At 37.8% G+C, this 17,080-nt stretch overlaps 1 protein-coding gene across 2 annotated transcripts in view; it reads left to right on the forward strand.

The window, feature by feature from the left end:
• The window catches only part of col9a1a (collagen, type IX, alpha 1a), an 82,904-nt gene that overhangs the window by 47,540 nt on the left and 18,284 nt on the right, over positions 1-17,080 (forward strand). For both annotated transcript variants that reach the window (XM_035403049.1, XM_035403050.1), the window contains exons 16-28: positions 70-123; positions 849-902; positions 1,219-1,272; positions 1,585-1,638; positions 1,747-1,800; positions 3,218-3,262; positions 3,553-3,606; positions 3,707-3,760; positions 7,044-7,097; positions 9,981-10,052; positions 12,995-13,030; positions 14,610-14,654; positions 15,531-15,563. In XM_035403049.1, coding sequence (XP_035258940.1) covers positions 70-123; positions 849-902; positions 1,219-1,272; positions 1,585-1,638; positions 1,747-1,800; positions 3,218-3,262; positions 3,553-3,606; positions 3,707-3,760; positions 7,044-7,097; positions 9,981-10,052; positions 12,995-13,030; positions 14,610-14,654; positions 15,531-15,563 — 663 coding nt within the window. The remainder of the gene's footprint in view (positions 1-69; positions 124-848; positions 903-1,218; positions 1,273-1,584; positions 1,639-1,746; positions 1,801-3,217; positions 3,263-3,552; positions 3,607-3,706; positions 3,761-7,043; positions 7,098-9,980; positions 10,053-12,994; positions 13,031-14,609; positions 14,655-15,530; positions 15,564-17,080) is intronic.

A 17,080-nucleotide genomic window follows, 5' to 3' on the forward strand; every position in this document is an offset into this window, starting at 1 on the left:
ATAAAAATGTCTTTCGCTAGGGTAAACAACAGGGTCATGTTTACTGCATCATTACTCTTTCTCTGGCAGGGGCCTCGAGGCAACATTGGAAACCTAGGTACTCAAGGTGTTGAAGGTGCACTCGTAAGTGTCTATAATCCTATTTGTAGCTGTTTTTAACTAAATTTACAGATTTTTACAAATATACTGAAAACCTTGCTTAATTTTGACATGTCCGTATGAGTGTTACCATAATCTATTATCAATGAAAATTACATTCCACAATTATGGATTCTATAAAAAAACATTTCTGCAATGTAATTACAACTTATTCTTCATTGAAAACACTAGCATTTGTGAGCTAGCTAACTTATTCCTGATATGAAAATAGATAACTCATTCCCTGTGCTTTGTGTTTCTTCATAGCTTCTTTAAAACTATGGAATTTATATGTTTGTACAGTACTTGTTCCTGTTCCCCAATTAGCTAACAGGTGTCCAAATTTTTTGTGGGTTACATAACCTGATAGTCAATAGTTTAATCATAGCTATACCTATGTACTGGGCTTATCTTGGCATTATGCTACATGCTAATAATTTCACAAACAGACTACATTCTTTATTATAGAGAATTGACATGAAAACTGATTTTACAATTTGTGCAGACCTCACCTGAGCACAGACTTATGTGGATGTATTAAAGAAATACAATACTTTAGCCTTCCTAGATCCATACATGATTTCCTTGTTGCGTGTGCCAGTATGTAGCTGTGGCATAATGCAAACAAACATTTAGCGACATTTGACAATTATTTTGATGTTTTCAATTAAAAACTTCAAATTTGCTGTTTCTAAAAAAATGTATTTTAGGGGGATCAAGGCCAAAGAGGAGTGGTGGGTGAGACTGGTCCAAAGGGGAACCAAGTAAGTATTTTAACAATGTAAATAATGTAGGAACAGCATAGGTTCTGAACATTGACATCCAATAACCACACAACAAAAGCTGAGGCAGTAGTTTGAATTTTGTTGACAAGATATCACATGGCTGTGACAATTGTGGGTAAATCACTTTGTTAATTGAAAAAGAAATATAGCCAAAAAATGGCCAGTGTTTAAAAAAAAGCTTTGGTATCTGTAAGCTCAACTATTTCAAGCTTAAGCAGTGAAATGTTTGGTATGTTCTTTGCCCTTAGTTCAGCAAATGGAGAGTGTCAATTGCTTTTCATGTGCCATTTTACAGGGACCTCAAGGGCCAAGAGGACTCACAGGTCTCCCTGGACCGAAGGGAGAGGGTGTAAGCAATGCAAACATTTTGTGAAGCCCAATTCATGTTTTCGGCATCATTCAATAGTTGGATATGTTGTTTCAAAAGCCATGACTCAAAGGTCATCCCAAAGCCTTAGTAGTTCTGGAAGATTCTGGAAGGTTTTTCACATGACTGAGTCTGAAACAGGATCCAAAACAGGATGGGGAATCATGGTTTCCTGGGCCACAGTGGGGCTTTCAGAACCAGTGCTTGGGCCCTCAACTGGACACCAATACAAGTAAAATTATCTGTAGTGAGTTCAAGTGCATGTATGCCACTACATAGCTTCTCTCTTTCTAGGGGCTACCAGGAGTGGATGGCCGCGAAGGAATTCCTGGAATGCCAGGGTCTAAGGTACAATCTTTATGAAATTTGGCTTACAGTGGTAATCCTGTCCAGGAAGTGTATAAAATATGAACTGTTACATTCCCTCCAAGTAAATGTATTGAAACTCTACAACAGGGCATTACTGGGAAACCAGGAGCTCCAGGGGAGATGGGGGTTCAGGGACTTCCTGTAAGTATACACTTTCATTTGAGGGAAGAATGGACTTTTGTACCATTCTTTATGTGGTAATATGTTAATTCACAGTTTATTTAAAATGAAAGCTGGAAAACATTTACTTAGCCTATGTTATAGCATGAACTGTCACCTCACAAGTCTGATTAATTTGAGTTTACCCCAGAACTACCAAGATGCCATTCTGTTTCATTTTTATCACAAAGTAGTCATTGTGTAAGCTTATCCAGTAAGTCCAGGCTTGACTACACTGGGAAATAAATTTTCAAGTTGGAATCATATTGAAAGTCTGTACGGGGCCACTTATTTAGCCAATGAAACTTTTATAGCAATAACATATTACGAGTTTTTAACCAAGTCTACATATAATAGGGCGACATAGCTCAGGAGGTAAGACCGATTGTCTGGCAGTCGGAGGGTTGCCGGTTCAAACCCCGCCCTGGGCATGTCGAAGTGTCCTTGAGCAAGACACCTAACCCCTAACTACTAACTGCTCTGGCGAATGAGAGGCATCAATTGTAAAGCGCTTTGGATAAAAGCGCTATATAAATGCAGTCCATTTACCATATAAATTAATCTGAAAGTGCTGCTGGTCTAGAAGCGAGTCTAGTGTGTCTGCTTGGAATTAAGAGTGTAAACGCATTTGAAAATGGTCAAAATTATGCCCCTTAGTTTTTAAAAATCTTTTACATTTTTATCTTTAGACGATCTATACCATGACATTACTAGATGTTCTCAATTTGACATCAGGTTGAGCTGAAAAAAAAACCATTACATGAATTCTGAATACCAACAATACCTTGTAGGATTATACCTACTTAGAATCGAAAGCTATTATCTTTTCTGCTCATTTTTAGTATAGCATTGATGTTTTCCTAGTTGCGAGCCATTTTCTGTATATTGCTAAACAAGTCATGGCTTGCCTTACGATCTCCCAAATGAAGACTTGATGCCTCAAAGGGTAAGGAGTTTTTAAAAATATAAAATATGACTACAAAGTGCTTTCCTTGGGTTAAAACCTGAAGGAGGATTTACTTAGTAGAAAAACAATTGAAAGGGCTCATATTGAAAAATCATTCGTTTTTTTGTCGTGTCATTTCTTATCCTGTCAATCAGTGCATAGTATATTAGCTGCTACCATGTCTCATTGGCGGTTTTACTTAATCAGTCTGTTGAGGATTACTTCTTCCTTCAGTTTTAATCAGGGCACCGTTTTATCAAGGATTTGCTCTGACATAATGTCATAATATGAATATGCACAGAATATTTATTTATATGCCAACAGGCAGAAGCACCTCTTACTCATTAGAAATTCAGCAGTGTCATGACTATTTTAATAATGCAGCTGGTGATTACTGATAGATAATTTAGAATAAAATCAATTAACATATTGCATGAAATTTGTCTCCATTAGGGTTTACCAGGTGCACCTGGCCCAAAAGGTGTCAGTGGTGAGAAGGTATGTCATTTCTAACATTTTATAAATATATACATACTGCAATGACATGACTGCTGAATGAATTTTCAATGGATAATCCTACTTCATTCTGGAAACAATATAATCATTGATCCATTATATAAGACAGGCTGAGGCACAGAGCATGCCCTTCCACTCACACATAAAACACATTATGCATTAAATTATTATGGACATATGCCACATCTGTGCATGATGACTGTTGTGAATACAGCCTTATGTATGTTGTCCAGTGAATTCAAAATTTACAGCATTGACTGTGTCTACCAAAGGGCAACACTGGTGACCCTGGCCTTGCTGGACGGATGGGATCCTCTGGTAAAACAGTAAGTTGAAGTAAAGCTGTTAATTTTCATTTAAAAAGTTTCCACTTGTATGTGTTGTTGGGGCTGTTATGTACTAAAACACTCATCGTTTCCTTTTCAGGGAGAGCGAGGGGAACAAGGAGAAGTAGGACCTGTTGGACAAAGAGGTGGGCCAGTGAGTATTTACCTGGGTATACAGTGAACAGTGGTCAAATAAAGCAATATGGCTCAAGAATCCTTGGTATATCATGAATATGTAAAGGGGAATGGGTAGTGTTCGGAGGTTCAAAAGCACACTGACAAGGGTACCACCAAGCTACTACAAGTAGCCCCTAAATCCCGAAGGACTAAACAGAAGGAAGGAAAAAAAAAGACAAGGAAATAATAGTAGAGAAGCCAATCTCCTACAAACGCTAAACCGAGAACCCAAACACTGGTACTTAAATAATAAAGGTCCCGGAAGTTCCCTTAGACTTAGGGTTAAATGAGAATACAGCTGAGTGACAAGCACTCTGTCACACCACAGGTTAAATAGGCGGTGGGAAGGTGAGCCCAATCGGGACTCAGGGCGCTTCCCTGGTGGCCACACCCAGCCACTGCACCCTGAAACCATGACAGAATATTAGGATGCTAGGTGGTGCTGTTAGGTACAGCGTAAAGCGGAGTACCAGCAAACCGACTAGCCGAATATGTCAATATTTATGATATACCATGGGTTAATGTGCCATATCGCTTTTTTGAAATGGTATACTATATATGTTAAAATAATTCACCAAAGATGGACAACTCAACGACTTTAAAAGTAATTTTTGTAAGTAATGTAATGTTTTGTGCACTGTGTATTTCTGCTGAATTCCGTTACTAAGCAGCAATAATTTCTTTTTTGGACCTACTTTCACTGGCTACATACAAACTAACATTACCTCTTCAGCTAGAAGACAACACATTTGCACTGCAAAAACTAAAACAAATTAACTAGCTAGCTACATAGTAAATGCATTGATCGGCTGGTGTATTTACTTGCTTAGCTCCATCACGAAAAGAGCATACTTTTTGCCTTTAAGAGAACATTGTCAGAAACAGAGCATGCCCAAATTGCATTACTAAAATAATAAAAACCTGGGTTATCATGCTTTTTTATGTCTTTTAAATCAGTTTTGGTACATGTTGTAGTCTACATTGTGAGGTTAGTCTTTGATGGAGCATGTGTTGTCAATGACAACATTACCGTAACTGCAGAAGGGGCATGAAAACATTTGATTGCAGCAACTGACTGTAGGCTGTATTAAGCCTGACGGTTACCATTCCAAATGAAAAATCATGGAAATTACTAAAAACAGGGAAAGTCACAACAAAAATCACTTCAGTGACAAATGCCCAGCCATAGAAATAATTACTCTTCTGGAAGAAAAGACTCCCACACAACATTCCCGTTCCATTCCAGTGTTCTGTAGATTTGTCTTACCTTGTCAAAATGTCCTATCGGTAGTGCAAATTTATAGTCACATCTATTGGTCTTTGCTACCATATTGGAAAATACTATCGCAAGTAAACTGTTATTTTAGTTGCCAAAAAGTCGGTAGGCCTTACCTGTACCTTACCTGTACCTTATAAAAAAGGCTTCTAAGCTTAGAGTTTGTTGCCAAAGATAGCCAATTCCTTTCCTCTGATCACAACTCTCTTAACTGCAAGACTATCATTGATGTTTTAAAGAAAAAAAAAATTACTTGTGACACATTGCCCCTGAAACGATCAGAAATATAAATTCAAACAAATTGCCCCCTCAAGTGCCAAAAACAAGATTGTGTTCACCTATTTCCTGAAACAGGTCCTCCATGGCCAATACAGTTGCTTATATTACGTGCCGTCATCGCCTAACTTCTGCATGCAATGGTGGAATTAAAACAAGTGCATGATGCATCATGAACTAACCTTACAGTACTTATTTGTGGTATGGCAGCATAGGCACACCTATATGGTATGTGTAGTACCTGATAAAGTGGCCAATTTCTGTATGAACATTGGCAATTAAATGATGTAATTGTGATGTGTGGGTGCGCATTACCCATTGGGTAGGATAAAATGTCAGAACACCAGCAATAATCAAGCTTCTTGCAGCATTTCACTATCTCACACCCGGATCATTTCGATGGACAATTGCTGCCGCAGCTGAAATGTCACTGTCTGCATTTTGTTGTGCGCTGTGCGTAGAGCTGGATACACTCTTATAGCGCACCAGCAGATAGATACATCAATTCCCCCACATCCAGTGAAGATATTCAATGGAATAAACAGGAGGTTTTTTTTAAAACTGTGCTGGTTAAGCTCTACTTTATACACAAAATGTGATTAGTAGGCAGTCCCTGATTGTGTAATTAGCTGTAGCAATAGTAAATAAGATAATTTCACACAGACAGGGAAAGCACTAAAATACCCTTGTCAGGTCACAATTTACACTGCAAGTTATGTACATGTACATGTTCCCTTATATAATTAAATTTTTCTAAATTATTCCAAGGTCAGTTAAACAATAACTCTTTTTGTGAGTATCCAAAAACCTCTTCAGAAATAAGCCAACTGTGTGACAGGTCTCTCAATTCTCCAGGACAAATTTCAAACTAAATTTCCTTAAAAATAAAAAGAGAGGTGCACACTCCTTATGCTCCACTATATCATTTATTTACCAAATATTTACCAGCGTTTCAGCACATACAGTAGTGCCTTCGTCAGGGTCTGTTGTGTGAAATTCTGAGAAAAGTCTTTTTAAACCATAGTTAAGCTAAATTTATTTAATTCAGTTTTACCCTTTTCTTGCGTTTATATTTATTTATTTATTTTTATTTATTTTTTTGCCATTTTTGCTGTACTTATCTTTGCTTTAAAATAAGCCACAAATGCATTTCCTCTAAATAATCATCTACACAGGTAATTTTGTATTTGAATAATGTTTGAGAAAAGCCAAATGGTCTGTCTTATCCTAAATTGTGAGAAACTGTATTTATTATGTAATGTGCATTTAAATACATACTGTATATGTTTCTCTCTGAAGGGTAACATCAGTTAAAAATAAAAATTCACGCAGTAAATTAGTCTTACAAGGTTACAAGTGTTCAGAAAAATGTTCAATTACAGCATTCTCTGTTATTAGTAATAACTACAAGTGAAAAAATCTTCAGATGTATACCCTAATTATTATATTGCATTATATTATTACTGAAAAAGCAAAAACTGAAAATGAACGTTTTTTAAATGGCTTTAGTACATTTAGTAAAATCTTCCATCTTCCATCATTTTATTAAAATAAAATAATTAGTGCAAGTTGTAACAATAACTATACTATATTATAATTGATACTATTCTGTAACTGTAACTATACTGCCAACCTTTGTTGAGTGATCGAAAGTTGCTTATGGCTGAACTACCATTTATTGTTTTTTGTTAATGTTTCTTTCTTCCAGGGTGAAAGAGGAGAGCAGGGTCCCAGTGGTCCTCCTGGAAAACCAGGCCCCAGAGTATGTGTTCAAACATCTTTTATCAAGGGTTCAATACAGTATAAATGGGCTAACTATAATTTCTATGCACTACCTCACTCCCTAGTATACCTCATTGAAGTGGTATACTGCCATCCTACAATTTGTAAAATGCATTATCCACCTTAAAGCTAAGGTGGTTTTTATTTTAGACTTAGTGTGTAGAATATATTTTTGGCAAGGGATGATGCAGCATTCCTCAATTTTGCATTGCTACAGTTTACATTGGTTTAATTAGCTGCTTAACTGGCTGCAGGTGTGTGCTACTGGAGGTGATTGGATGCAGATGTGTGCGAACACAGTTTATTTTCTGGTGGTTGGCTTATCTGAAGAAAAGCATGTTTTCAACATACAAAAATGGCAAGTTACTCACACTTATAAAGCAATCTCTATAAGTCATTAATTCAAACCTGATAAATCTAAGCCTGCCATTAAAAATATAGATATCACAATTAGGCCAAGTATAGTATTAGCTCATACAAATTTAACAAGCTGTATTCCAGAGCAGTGCTACCCAGTGTTTCCTATTATTTCAAGTATTTCAGCCCTGTGTTTTTTCTTACCATCTGAAGAGAATATGTGTCTTTAAAAAAGTTTAATGTTGCTCTTTCTTTGAATAACGATGCTCTTTAATGCCGTTATTTGGTCATTCATTTAAAGAAGTAAGATTATTGGTTCAGGTTTGAAAGGTGTTGTTTTAGCAGGGGTATTGTAAAAGTGTGAATGCCCATCCCCATCCCTAGTCATCAAATGATATTATGAGGTGTTTGCATGTGAAATGATAGATAATGGATTTAAGAAATAGAAATATGTTTCTCACAAAGACTATACAGCTGTAAAAGCAATGGTTCAAATTTGTTTGTTATTAGTTAGCAAGCAAGCTCTTCCACACAAACCAAAGATTGCAACCGCAAAGTTTTTTTAAAGCATGCACACCTCCTTATATGTCCATTTTGTATGTGCATCCGATGTTGTTATTGGTTGATGTAGCTACATGTCCAACGGGGAGTATTATTGATTGTGGTACTGGAACATTTGTGATGATGAAAAAACGCGAAATCCCTTAAGTTTGGGGCTTTATTGTGTGGATGTGTGAAGTTGTTCATGATTCTGTCTGTTTACATGAGGTTTGAAGGTACAGAAATGAATGTTTTTAAGGGGTGAGAGTCTGTGGTCATTCTGGTTATGTCCATGGGAAAACCTGAAAAGTGCCAAACTCTCTGTGCTGTATAGGTATGGGGCATTCTGCCTTGGCGGGATGATATACCTGTCACCCCAATGTATGAGTGTGGCTTGTTTGAAAAGTGCAGAAATAAGACAATGCCCTGTCTTGGATTTTGGTTTAAATAATTCACGCTTTTGTTTACCTTTATGTGCTCATTTCATTTGGATTCTCATTTTGTCATAGAATCCCTTTGCAGGGTGTAAGGGGTCTGGAATGGCCTTATTCACCCATTTCTGTTCATAGGTTCACAGCAGTACCTCAGAAATACAAATAATTTTGAAATGGAGGTCATTCAGAATTTTTCATCCTTCCATCTATACCTGTTTATCCTGGTCAGGGTTGCGTCGGGTGCTGGAGCCTATCCCAGCATGCATTTGGCAAGAGGCAGGATTACACCCTGGACAGGTAGCCAGTCTATTGCAGGGCACACGCACCATTCACTCACACACTCATACCTATGGGCAATCACTATCCACCCGGTGGTGGTTTTTACTGATTATAATCTTCTGGTGTTTCTTCATTGCACGTGCAGTACCAGTCAGGGATTTTATTTTCACAGGAATATACTCTGGAGGTCTAACTTAATTGTTGCTGATATCTTATTTTGGAATTAAATGGGTTGATTGCTGCATTCCTACAGTTTCTAGCAATTCAGCCTCATTTGAAGATTGGTTTCTGTACTAACATGCGGTTGGCTTTGTATTAAGTTTATGATCTTGATTGCAGCGTGCAGTTGGATTTCTGTATCTCCAGCAAGTCTTCTGCTAAGTTAAGAGTTTATGTCCCGTGTAGGGACAACGAAAGTGGAGAATGGAGAAGTTTTAATATTTGACATGGTCAAATTTTAAAAAATCCTGAAGCATGTATGATTGTGATGTTTACAACAAAGAGCCTACAGTATATAAAAAATATTATTCATCACAACCCCCTTAAAAGATTTTAAAAATGCTTGCTAAACCTTCTATGTGAAATCAGACAAGGTGTAATATTTCTGTAGTGTTATTGGAAAGTTGTCACTTAGCTAGAACATAACTTCAACCTTAACTTCAAGCATAGAATTGTTTCTGAACTGGTGAAACAGAAGTTAAGGCTTGCTTCTGTACAATCCATGATCAGGAGTAGAGCAAATATCCAGACGGGAAAACAACTTCTTCGGTAGTTTCCATCTTCATTTTATTGTCCTTTAATCAGCCGTTGAAAGTCAATGACAATAACAAAATCAAAAATGTATCACAAAATCAAATGGCATTTTACTCTGGCTAGTTTTTTGGGTATTCATACACATGCCCTGCAGGAAGAGAGGGAGGCTTTCAGGTGGCTTGTCTGCAGAAATATTGGAATCCACCAGGGGAAATGGCATGAATGGGCTCTTGTTAACCTGGTCAAGACTTATTTATCCAGTAAGGCAAGCTGGAGCCCCCAGACTGAAAGAGACATCTGTTCCCCCCAAAATATGTCAAATTACAAGCAGAAATCACAGTGAAAAGAGTCATATAGAGACTCCTAATACTTTTGCAGCTGAGCTGGTAAATGTTCTGCAGATGTCGCCAACTCAGAGGGCGAGGCTGCAGTCCCACATGCCACAGTCAATGCAGTGTGTTCACTTGGTATCTATATAATTTTTTATATCTTTTTTCCAGGGGGCTAAAGGGGACCTTGGGTTGTCTGGGCATCCTGGCCCACCAGGACTGCCAGGAATGAAGGGAGACAGGGTAAGATGGTGGGCCCTTGAACATTTAATGAATATTGTTTAAATATTCAAGAATATAGCAAGTTTGTGATGGAAAGACAGGGTTTCTGCCCGCCAGGTCGCGAATTGGGATTGTTCAGCTTTGGCACAACCAAACATTAGTGAAATTTAGTGCAGAGCAAAAAATTTACAATTTATGCTATAAAACAGAAATAAAAACATCCCCTGCATTATCAGTCAATCTAATGGCATGCAAATGGCATGTACAAATGATATACAAATGATATACAAATGCAATGTATTTAACTAATTCTACTCATATAATTCTTCTTTTTGAAGTGATTTGTCATAGGTGCATCACATTATTGTTTTGAATTTGAGATTGTGGCGAACATGCTGTCCTCCTCACTCTCTCTCTCTCTCCTCTTTCCCTCTCCCACTCCCTTTCTCGAACATTACAGCAATTAATTGTTTTGTTAACTTTATTTAGAAATTTTTTGTGCTTTTTCAAACCAGTAAGAATTACAAATTGTCTTGTTTTACATGCTAGTCACTATTCTTTACGTGCAATTGTTGTAGTTAGTCAATTTACACCATTAGGTTTTATATTGTATGCTAGTCATATACTACACTGATTTAAAAAAAAAAATGCTAGCTAGTCAATTTAACTCTTAATTTAACTTTTAAAAAATATGAACAGATCTCATTTTAAAAAACATACTAGTCATGATTCTCTAGTATATTTTGTAAAACGTTTGGAAAATAAAATTACTCTCACTTTCAAAATAATTTTTTTTCATATTTTACTAAGCTCTAATATGTTTTACATACTAGTCAATAGTGTATTTGTATTATTTGGAATAGTGAAAACTGTGAAAAGTCACAGTGAAATAAAACTGCATGCTTTCATTTTTAAAACAAAGATATTTGCAATGGGCAAGGAGCTGGTCTTATAACCTGAAGGTCGTAGGTTCGATTGCCGTTGTACCCTTGAGCAAGGTACTTAACCTGCATTGCTTCAGTATATATCCAGCTGTATAAATGGATGCAACGTAAATGCTATGTAAAAAAGTTGTGTAAGTCACTCTGGATAAGAGTGTCTGCTAAATGCTTGTAATGTAATGTAATGTAATGTAATATATATATATATATATATATATATATATATATATATATATATATATATATATACTGTGTATACCTGAAATTCAGGGAAAGGTTACCAGGTAAGCCACCTGTAAATATGATGCAAATGCCAGAGCTTTACCCCCCCCCAGAGCTTTACCCCCCCCTTTCACCCCCTTAGACCCTGCTGGGTGCCTTGACCCCTTGTCACTGCACATGTTGCCCTCTGCAAAAACGGTTACCTTCTGCTTCCGGTCAGTTCCAGAACTGGAGTCATGTGTATGAATCAACATCTTATTGGAAACAATGCTAAGCATGCGTGTAGGATCTGTTTGGACTGTCTTACCGTTATTTGCCTGCTGGCTAAAGCACTGTAAGCTAAGTAGTTAGCTAAAGCAAAGCACTGTCAACTAAGTAGTTAGCTAATGTGAGTGAACTGTAAAAAGGCCAGTATGGTAGGCCTTGTGCAAAAATGAAGCTGGCAGTGCAACAATATGCTGGGGTTGATCGGAAACCGCAATTATAACTAGCATACTGCCAATCTTACAAATATAACGGCAACTGAATCTTCATAGTGCATTCAAACCATGAACATAACGAAAGTACGACATTCCTAGGATATGAATTGAGCCAAATTCAATGTGGCCTTATCACTCGCAAGTTAACAGCTAGCTACAGCAATAGAGCCTTGTTAAATAGATTCATAGCTAATACAGCTACGTACCGGCTTAGTTAATGATCATACCAGTAACTTGTACGTACGCATACACAAAACAATGTACTGAAATTTAAATCATATGGTAGCGCTTTATCCAATAAGGCAGGGACCTCAATATTATCCAAAAAGGGCCAGTGTGGGTGCAGGCTTTCATTCCAACCAAGCAATAACACACCTGGCTCTAAGAATCAACCACTAGCATCCTTGCTAAGGACCTTGATTAGTAGGATCAGATGTGTTGTAGGATCATCACTGCTTGGTTGGAACAAAAGCCTGCACCCACACCGGCCCTTTTTGGATGAGATTGAGGACCCCTGCAATAAAGGGGTCGACCAGAAGCGGAAGGCAACTGTTTTTGTAGAGGGAAACAGGTTTTGCAGTGACATTGGCCTTCTGGTGGCAGGCTGTTTCAAATTCCTGTCTAACAGCCTGAAGTTTATGCAATCTGCTGGCACCACCCATGTATGATGTCCTCTCTCACAACTGCTGCACATTTGAACTAGTGGACTACAGAGACAAGTTTTAGCTGGGTGCATCTTCCTGAATTGACCATGGATGTTGCAGTTGTGAAACAGGCTTTTTTTTCCACTGCCAGGAATTTAAATAAGGGAATACGTTAAAAAAGGATTTAAAAAAAGGTTTTAGTAACATAACAACATGGTCACATATCAGTTCAAATTTCAGGGAACCTGAGGCATTTTCTGTTAGGTTTACTGAAGTCCAGCTGTGGATGCTGTACATGTGAGAGGATCAAAGTGAGAGAGGGAGGAAAAGAGATTAGGGATTCCTAAATAAAAGGTCCTGTTCAATGGCTCCCTCTAGTGCTGAATTGGTGACACAACATTATTAACCCATGAATGCAGACTTTTGAACATGAAACCCTATTAAACTATTACATAAGTGTTCCAACTCAGTGAAATATACATTGCCTGTTTGTTTATGGCCATCTAAAAAACCCTTTTCAGACTTACCTGATGTAGCTTGCAATTGTCTTGCCATTGAATGCATGTAATATTTATTGGAAATACAAATAAGTTAAATTATTATTCATTCTTAATTAGACTGTTTTAGTAATTCATGTTTGTTATAGTAATTCAGTGCATGCTTAATGTCTTTCACAGGGTGTGGTTGGTCAAACAGGCCCAAAAGGTGAACAAGTAAGTAATCCCAATAACATATCTGCCTTACATACTCCATACCATAATTCCAAATACCATAATACCAAAGTTCAGAGCCCAAGCTGGTTTTGTTGTTGGACTCATTGCCTTCAGGGGTGTAGAGCTTGCTTGGTTGAGCTGCATGCAGGTGTTCTAGTTGGCCAGAGAGTGGCTCTAATGCTATGGAACATATCCATCTATGATAATAAATGTCCTTGTTTATAATAAGGTGCATATACTTAGATATAATGTAACATACATTCCTTTCTTGGATATGCCCCAGAGTAAGGTACCAGTTAATAGCAGACAAAATATACATGTGTTATATCTTTATGTACTTGTATTTTAAATAGGTGTGTTGTAATAGCTGGGTCGGCCCTGGGGACTCTGCTCTGTATTCTTGTTTTTGTTCCAACCATAATGGAACTCTCTGACAAGCTATTAACTTATTGTTATTCAGACGTTTAATGTCTATTGGAGGGTGATTTGCTGTGTTGTTGTTGCTCTATGTCAGAAAAAGCTCTGTATGTCATGAGGAATACATTTCCAATATGCACTTGCCAGGATTTCAGTCAGTCAGATCAACTATTGCTACATTTTCTGCTATGTGCGATATGGCAAATGCTTCCTTCAGAAAGAGGTTACATTGTTTAATTGAATAATTCCTTCAGAAAGAAGTAAAATGTTTTAGGCTAGTAAATTATAGACTGACAGATCTGATTATCTGATTTGTATGGCATTGTCATTATACAGTCAGCGTATCCCTAGTTCCCTCCTGCACCACAAAATTTTAAAACCACTGTTTATCACAGTCTGTTTGATTTCTCTGATATGTTCAGTCTCTGTGCTTGCACAGACTTGTCTACAGTAAAAAAAAGGTGTTCACAGCACGTTCTGTGGCTGAAAATGCCCAGATTATGTGTATGAAGATTTATGATTATTGCTCTTACCCTTTGATGCTTGGGATTTTAATGGGCTGATTTACCCATTCATGGTAAATTGTAATCTTTGTGGAGATTAAATATACTAAGCAACGAAAAAAGAAGGCACTATATACCAAAACCTTAAATTTTCATTAGTGATGACTTTCAAGTTGAGGACACTGCACAGAGTTTCAGTGTCAACTTTTTTCAGTGTGAAGAAATTCTAATTAAAATCAAATGAATTCACGTGATTGCTAAAAGCTCAGTAATTGTACATATAAGAAAAGCAAAAATGGAGGCTATGGGTCCTTGGCACACTTCCCTTAAGTATGCCGACTTAGTTAGATGTTGTTGCTGGTGTTTTTAGACTCCCCAATGGATGCAATATTTGTTTTCTTACCTATTTAATAAATGCGTAATTACAGCTACTCATGACCCACAAAATTTTACTCCGGTCCAGTATTGTTATACAGTATTAAGTACTGGTCAGAGTTTGGATGGAACAATTTCTCCTCAATACTATTGGTCCCACATACAAGTCTGTTGTATGTAGTGGGAAAATCACTTTTTGGAAACCTTACATTAATTATACAGTACTTTTGAGTATGAAGCTGCTCATAAGTGTGAAATGCACATGTTTTTCTGTTATTGTGTAGGGAGATGCTGGAGCAGAGGGAACACCAGGAGACAAAGGAGAACAAGTGAGGAACAACCAGATGAACATTAAAGGCATACTATGCAGGATTTTTAGCCAATGTTTACAACCAAAAAGGTCTCCTCCTCCATCTTCATCCCTGCCCAGACACCCGTAAATTTCCCCCATCAATTACTTGGACTGGACATTGGGCTACATTGTCTGGTCGGGACCACGAACCGGACATGAACAAAAAATTTGAAAACTGGATGTCTGGCTACCCAGGCTGCATAGATAGAGGTAACGTTACTTTCAGGTTCGACAGAAAACAAGCCAACGCAGAATTGCTTGTCATCCCCTTGGCTAACTTCTGCTGATGCCATCGAGAAAAAGCAATTCCGGAGTTACAGTAACTCTAGTTCTTTAACGAGCCTTGTTGGCTAGTATTTTTTGCTTCGCTATGTCTGGGCCGTTACAGCAGCTGGCCAGCTATTTCAAAAAACACATTGATATCTGATCCCAAATCACAGGCTCTGTAGCCACACCCTCCCCTCCCGACACAGAAAAGAGTACCATGCACAGAATTGTTCTGATTATACAATAACAAATACAGGTAAAGGTGCTCAAATTCGGCAAAAGTATGTTAACAGAGAATGCCAGTGATATAGATATGCCTTAGGATGGTTATTTCTTTATATTTTCACGTTAAAAATCCTGCAAAGTATGTCTTTAAATAATTGCATTTAAATAATTGAGTACCAGAGTACCTCTATTGGTAAAGATGTTAACTAATAGTGCAGGCTAAGCCCTCTAATCTGCGCTATATTAATAGAGAGTTGGCTTCATTGGAAACCTAAAAACCTATTTATACTACTGGTGTTTTTTTTCTTATTCATTTTAAATCTCAAGTGTAAGTTGCTGAGTTTGAAATATATTTTTACAGGGTGACCAAGGAGAGCCTGGAGTGAAAGGAGCAGTAAGTTTTTTTTGCAATTCATGTAATGCAATTATGTAACATTGTTATATCCATCCATTATCTATACCCCGTTATCCTGGGTAGTGTCATGGGGGATGCTGGAGCCCATCCCATAGTGCATTGGGTGAGAGGCAGGAATACACCATGGCCAAATACACCACAGGACACACACACCATTCACTCACCATTCACTCACACTCTCCATACCTATGGGCAATTTAGAGTCACCAGTTTGTCTACCTGCATGTCCATGGACTGTGGGAAGAAACTGGAGTACCCAGAGGAAACCCACGCGGACACGGGGGGAACATGCAGACTCCACACAGAAAGGCCCAGCCCAGATTCAGACCCAATACCTTCAAGCTGTGAGGTTACAGTGATACCCACTGCACCACCGTGCCGCCCAACATTGTTACAATCTACTGTAAAAAGTGAATTATCAAAGGATTATGCATATTATTTGGCTTTCATAAATATTAATGTACTTTGATTAATCAAACTTGCATAAAGCACAGATCCAGTATGTTGATGAACAGGGACAGATCTAGAAATGATTTGTGCAGCAGAAGAAATAAGCATATACATGCACACCTCATATTTAGGGGCCACTTGTACCTGCTGGTGCCTGGGAAAGCTTTCCCTGTAATACCCCCCTAGCTCCAGTACATTGTTGATAAATCCCACTTGGTTTTGGGGTGTGTATGAATTTGTGCACATATTGGACCAAGATATTGAACTTCTTCAAGAAGGAAAGCCTCCAGTTCTTTGAGGAATAAGGAGATTAATGAGGAAAACTCTTTTGCACTGTGCACTCTAGATCTTCCCATAAACATTGAAATATATTTTTTTAGGTCTTGTGATTGTAGAAGATTTCCTTTCATCCTGGTATTCTTGAAGCCACTCTTGAATTTGTTCAGTATTGTATATGGGGATGTTACCATCTTTCAATCTGGAGTGTTTGCATCATAAGGTGCATGTGGTCTTGTAAAATAGGTCTATATCCTTTGGCCTTTATACAACCATGAGCAATCATCTGACCCATAGCATTACATTCCACCATGTTTCACAGTTTGCAACAGACACTGAGGGCTGAATATTTCCTTTGGCTTTTTACAAATGTACACCTGTCGAGAAGTCAGATGACTCATCAAACGAAATTATTTTTTCTATTGTTCAGGGGTCCTGGTTTTTTAGATAGTGCACCGAATAAAGTGGCCACTTGGTGTATATGTAAATGTATATATGTGTATACATATACATAAAAGTCAGAGACATAGGCCAAGCCTTCGGCTTTCCAAATTCAACTGTTTGGAACATCATTAAGAAGAAAGAGAGTCCTAGTGAGCTCATAATTGCAAATGGTCTGGTTGGCCAAGGAGGACCTCTACAGTTGATGGCTGAAGAATTCTCACCATAATGAAGAAAACCACCCAACACCTGTCCAACAAATCAAGAACACTCTTCAGGAGGCAAGCGTGGATGTGTCAGTGACTATTGTATGCAGTAGATTTTGCAAA

The sequence above is a fragment of the Anguilla anguilla genome, chromosome 2, assembly GCF_013347855.1.
Source record: "Anguilla anguilla isolate fAngAng1 chromosome 2, fAngAng1.pri, whole genome shotgun sequence".
Lineage (NCBI taxonomy): Eukaryota > Metazoa > Chordata > Actinopteri > Anguilliformes > Anguillidae > Anguilla > Anguilla anguilla.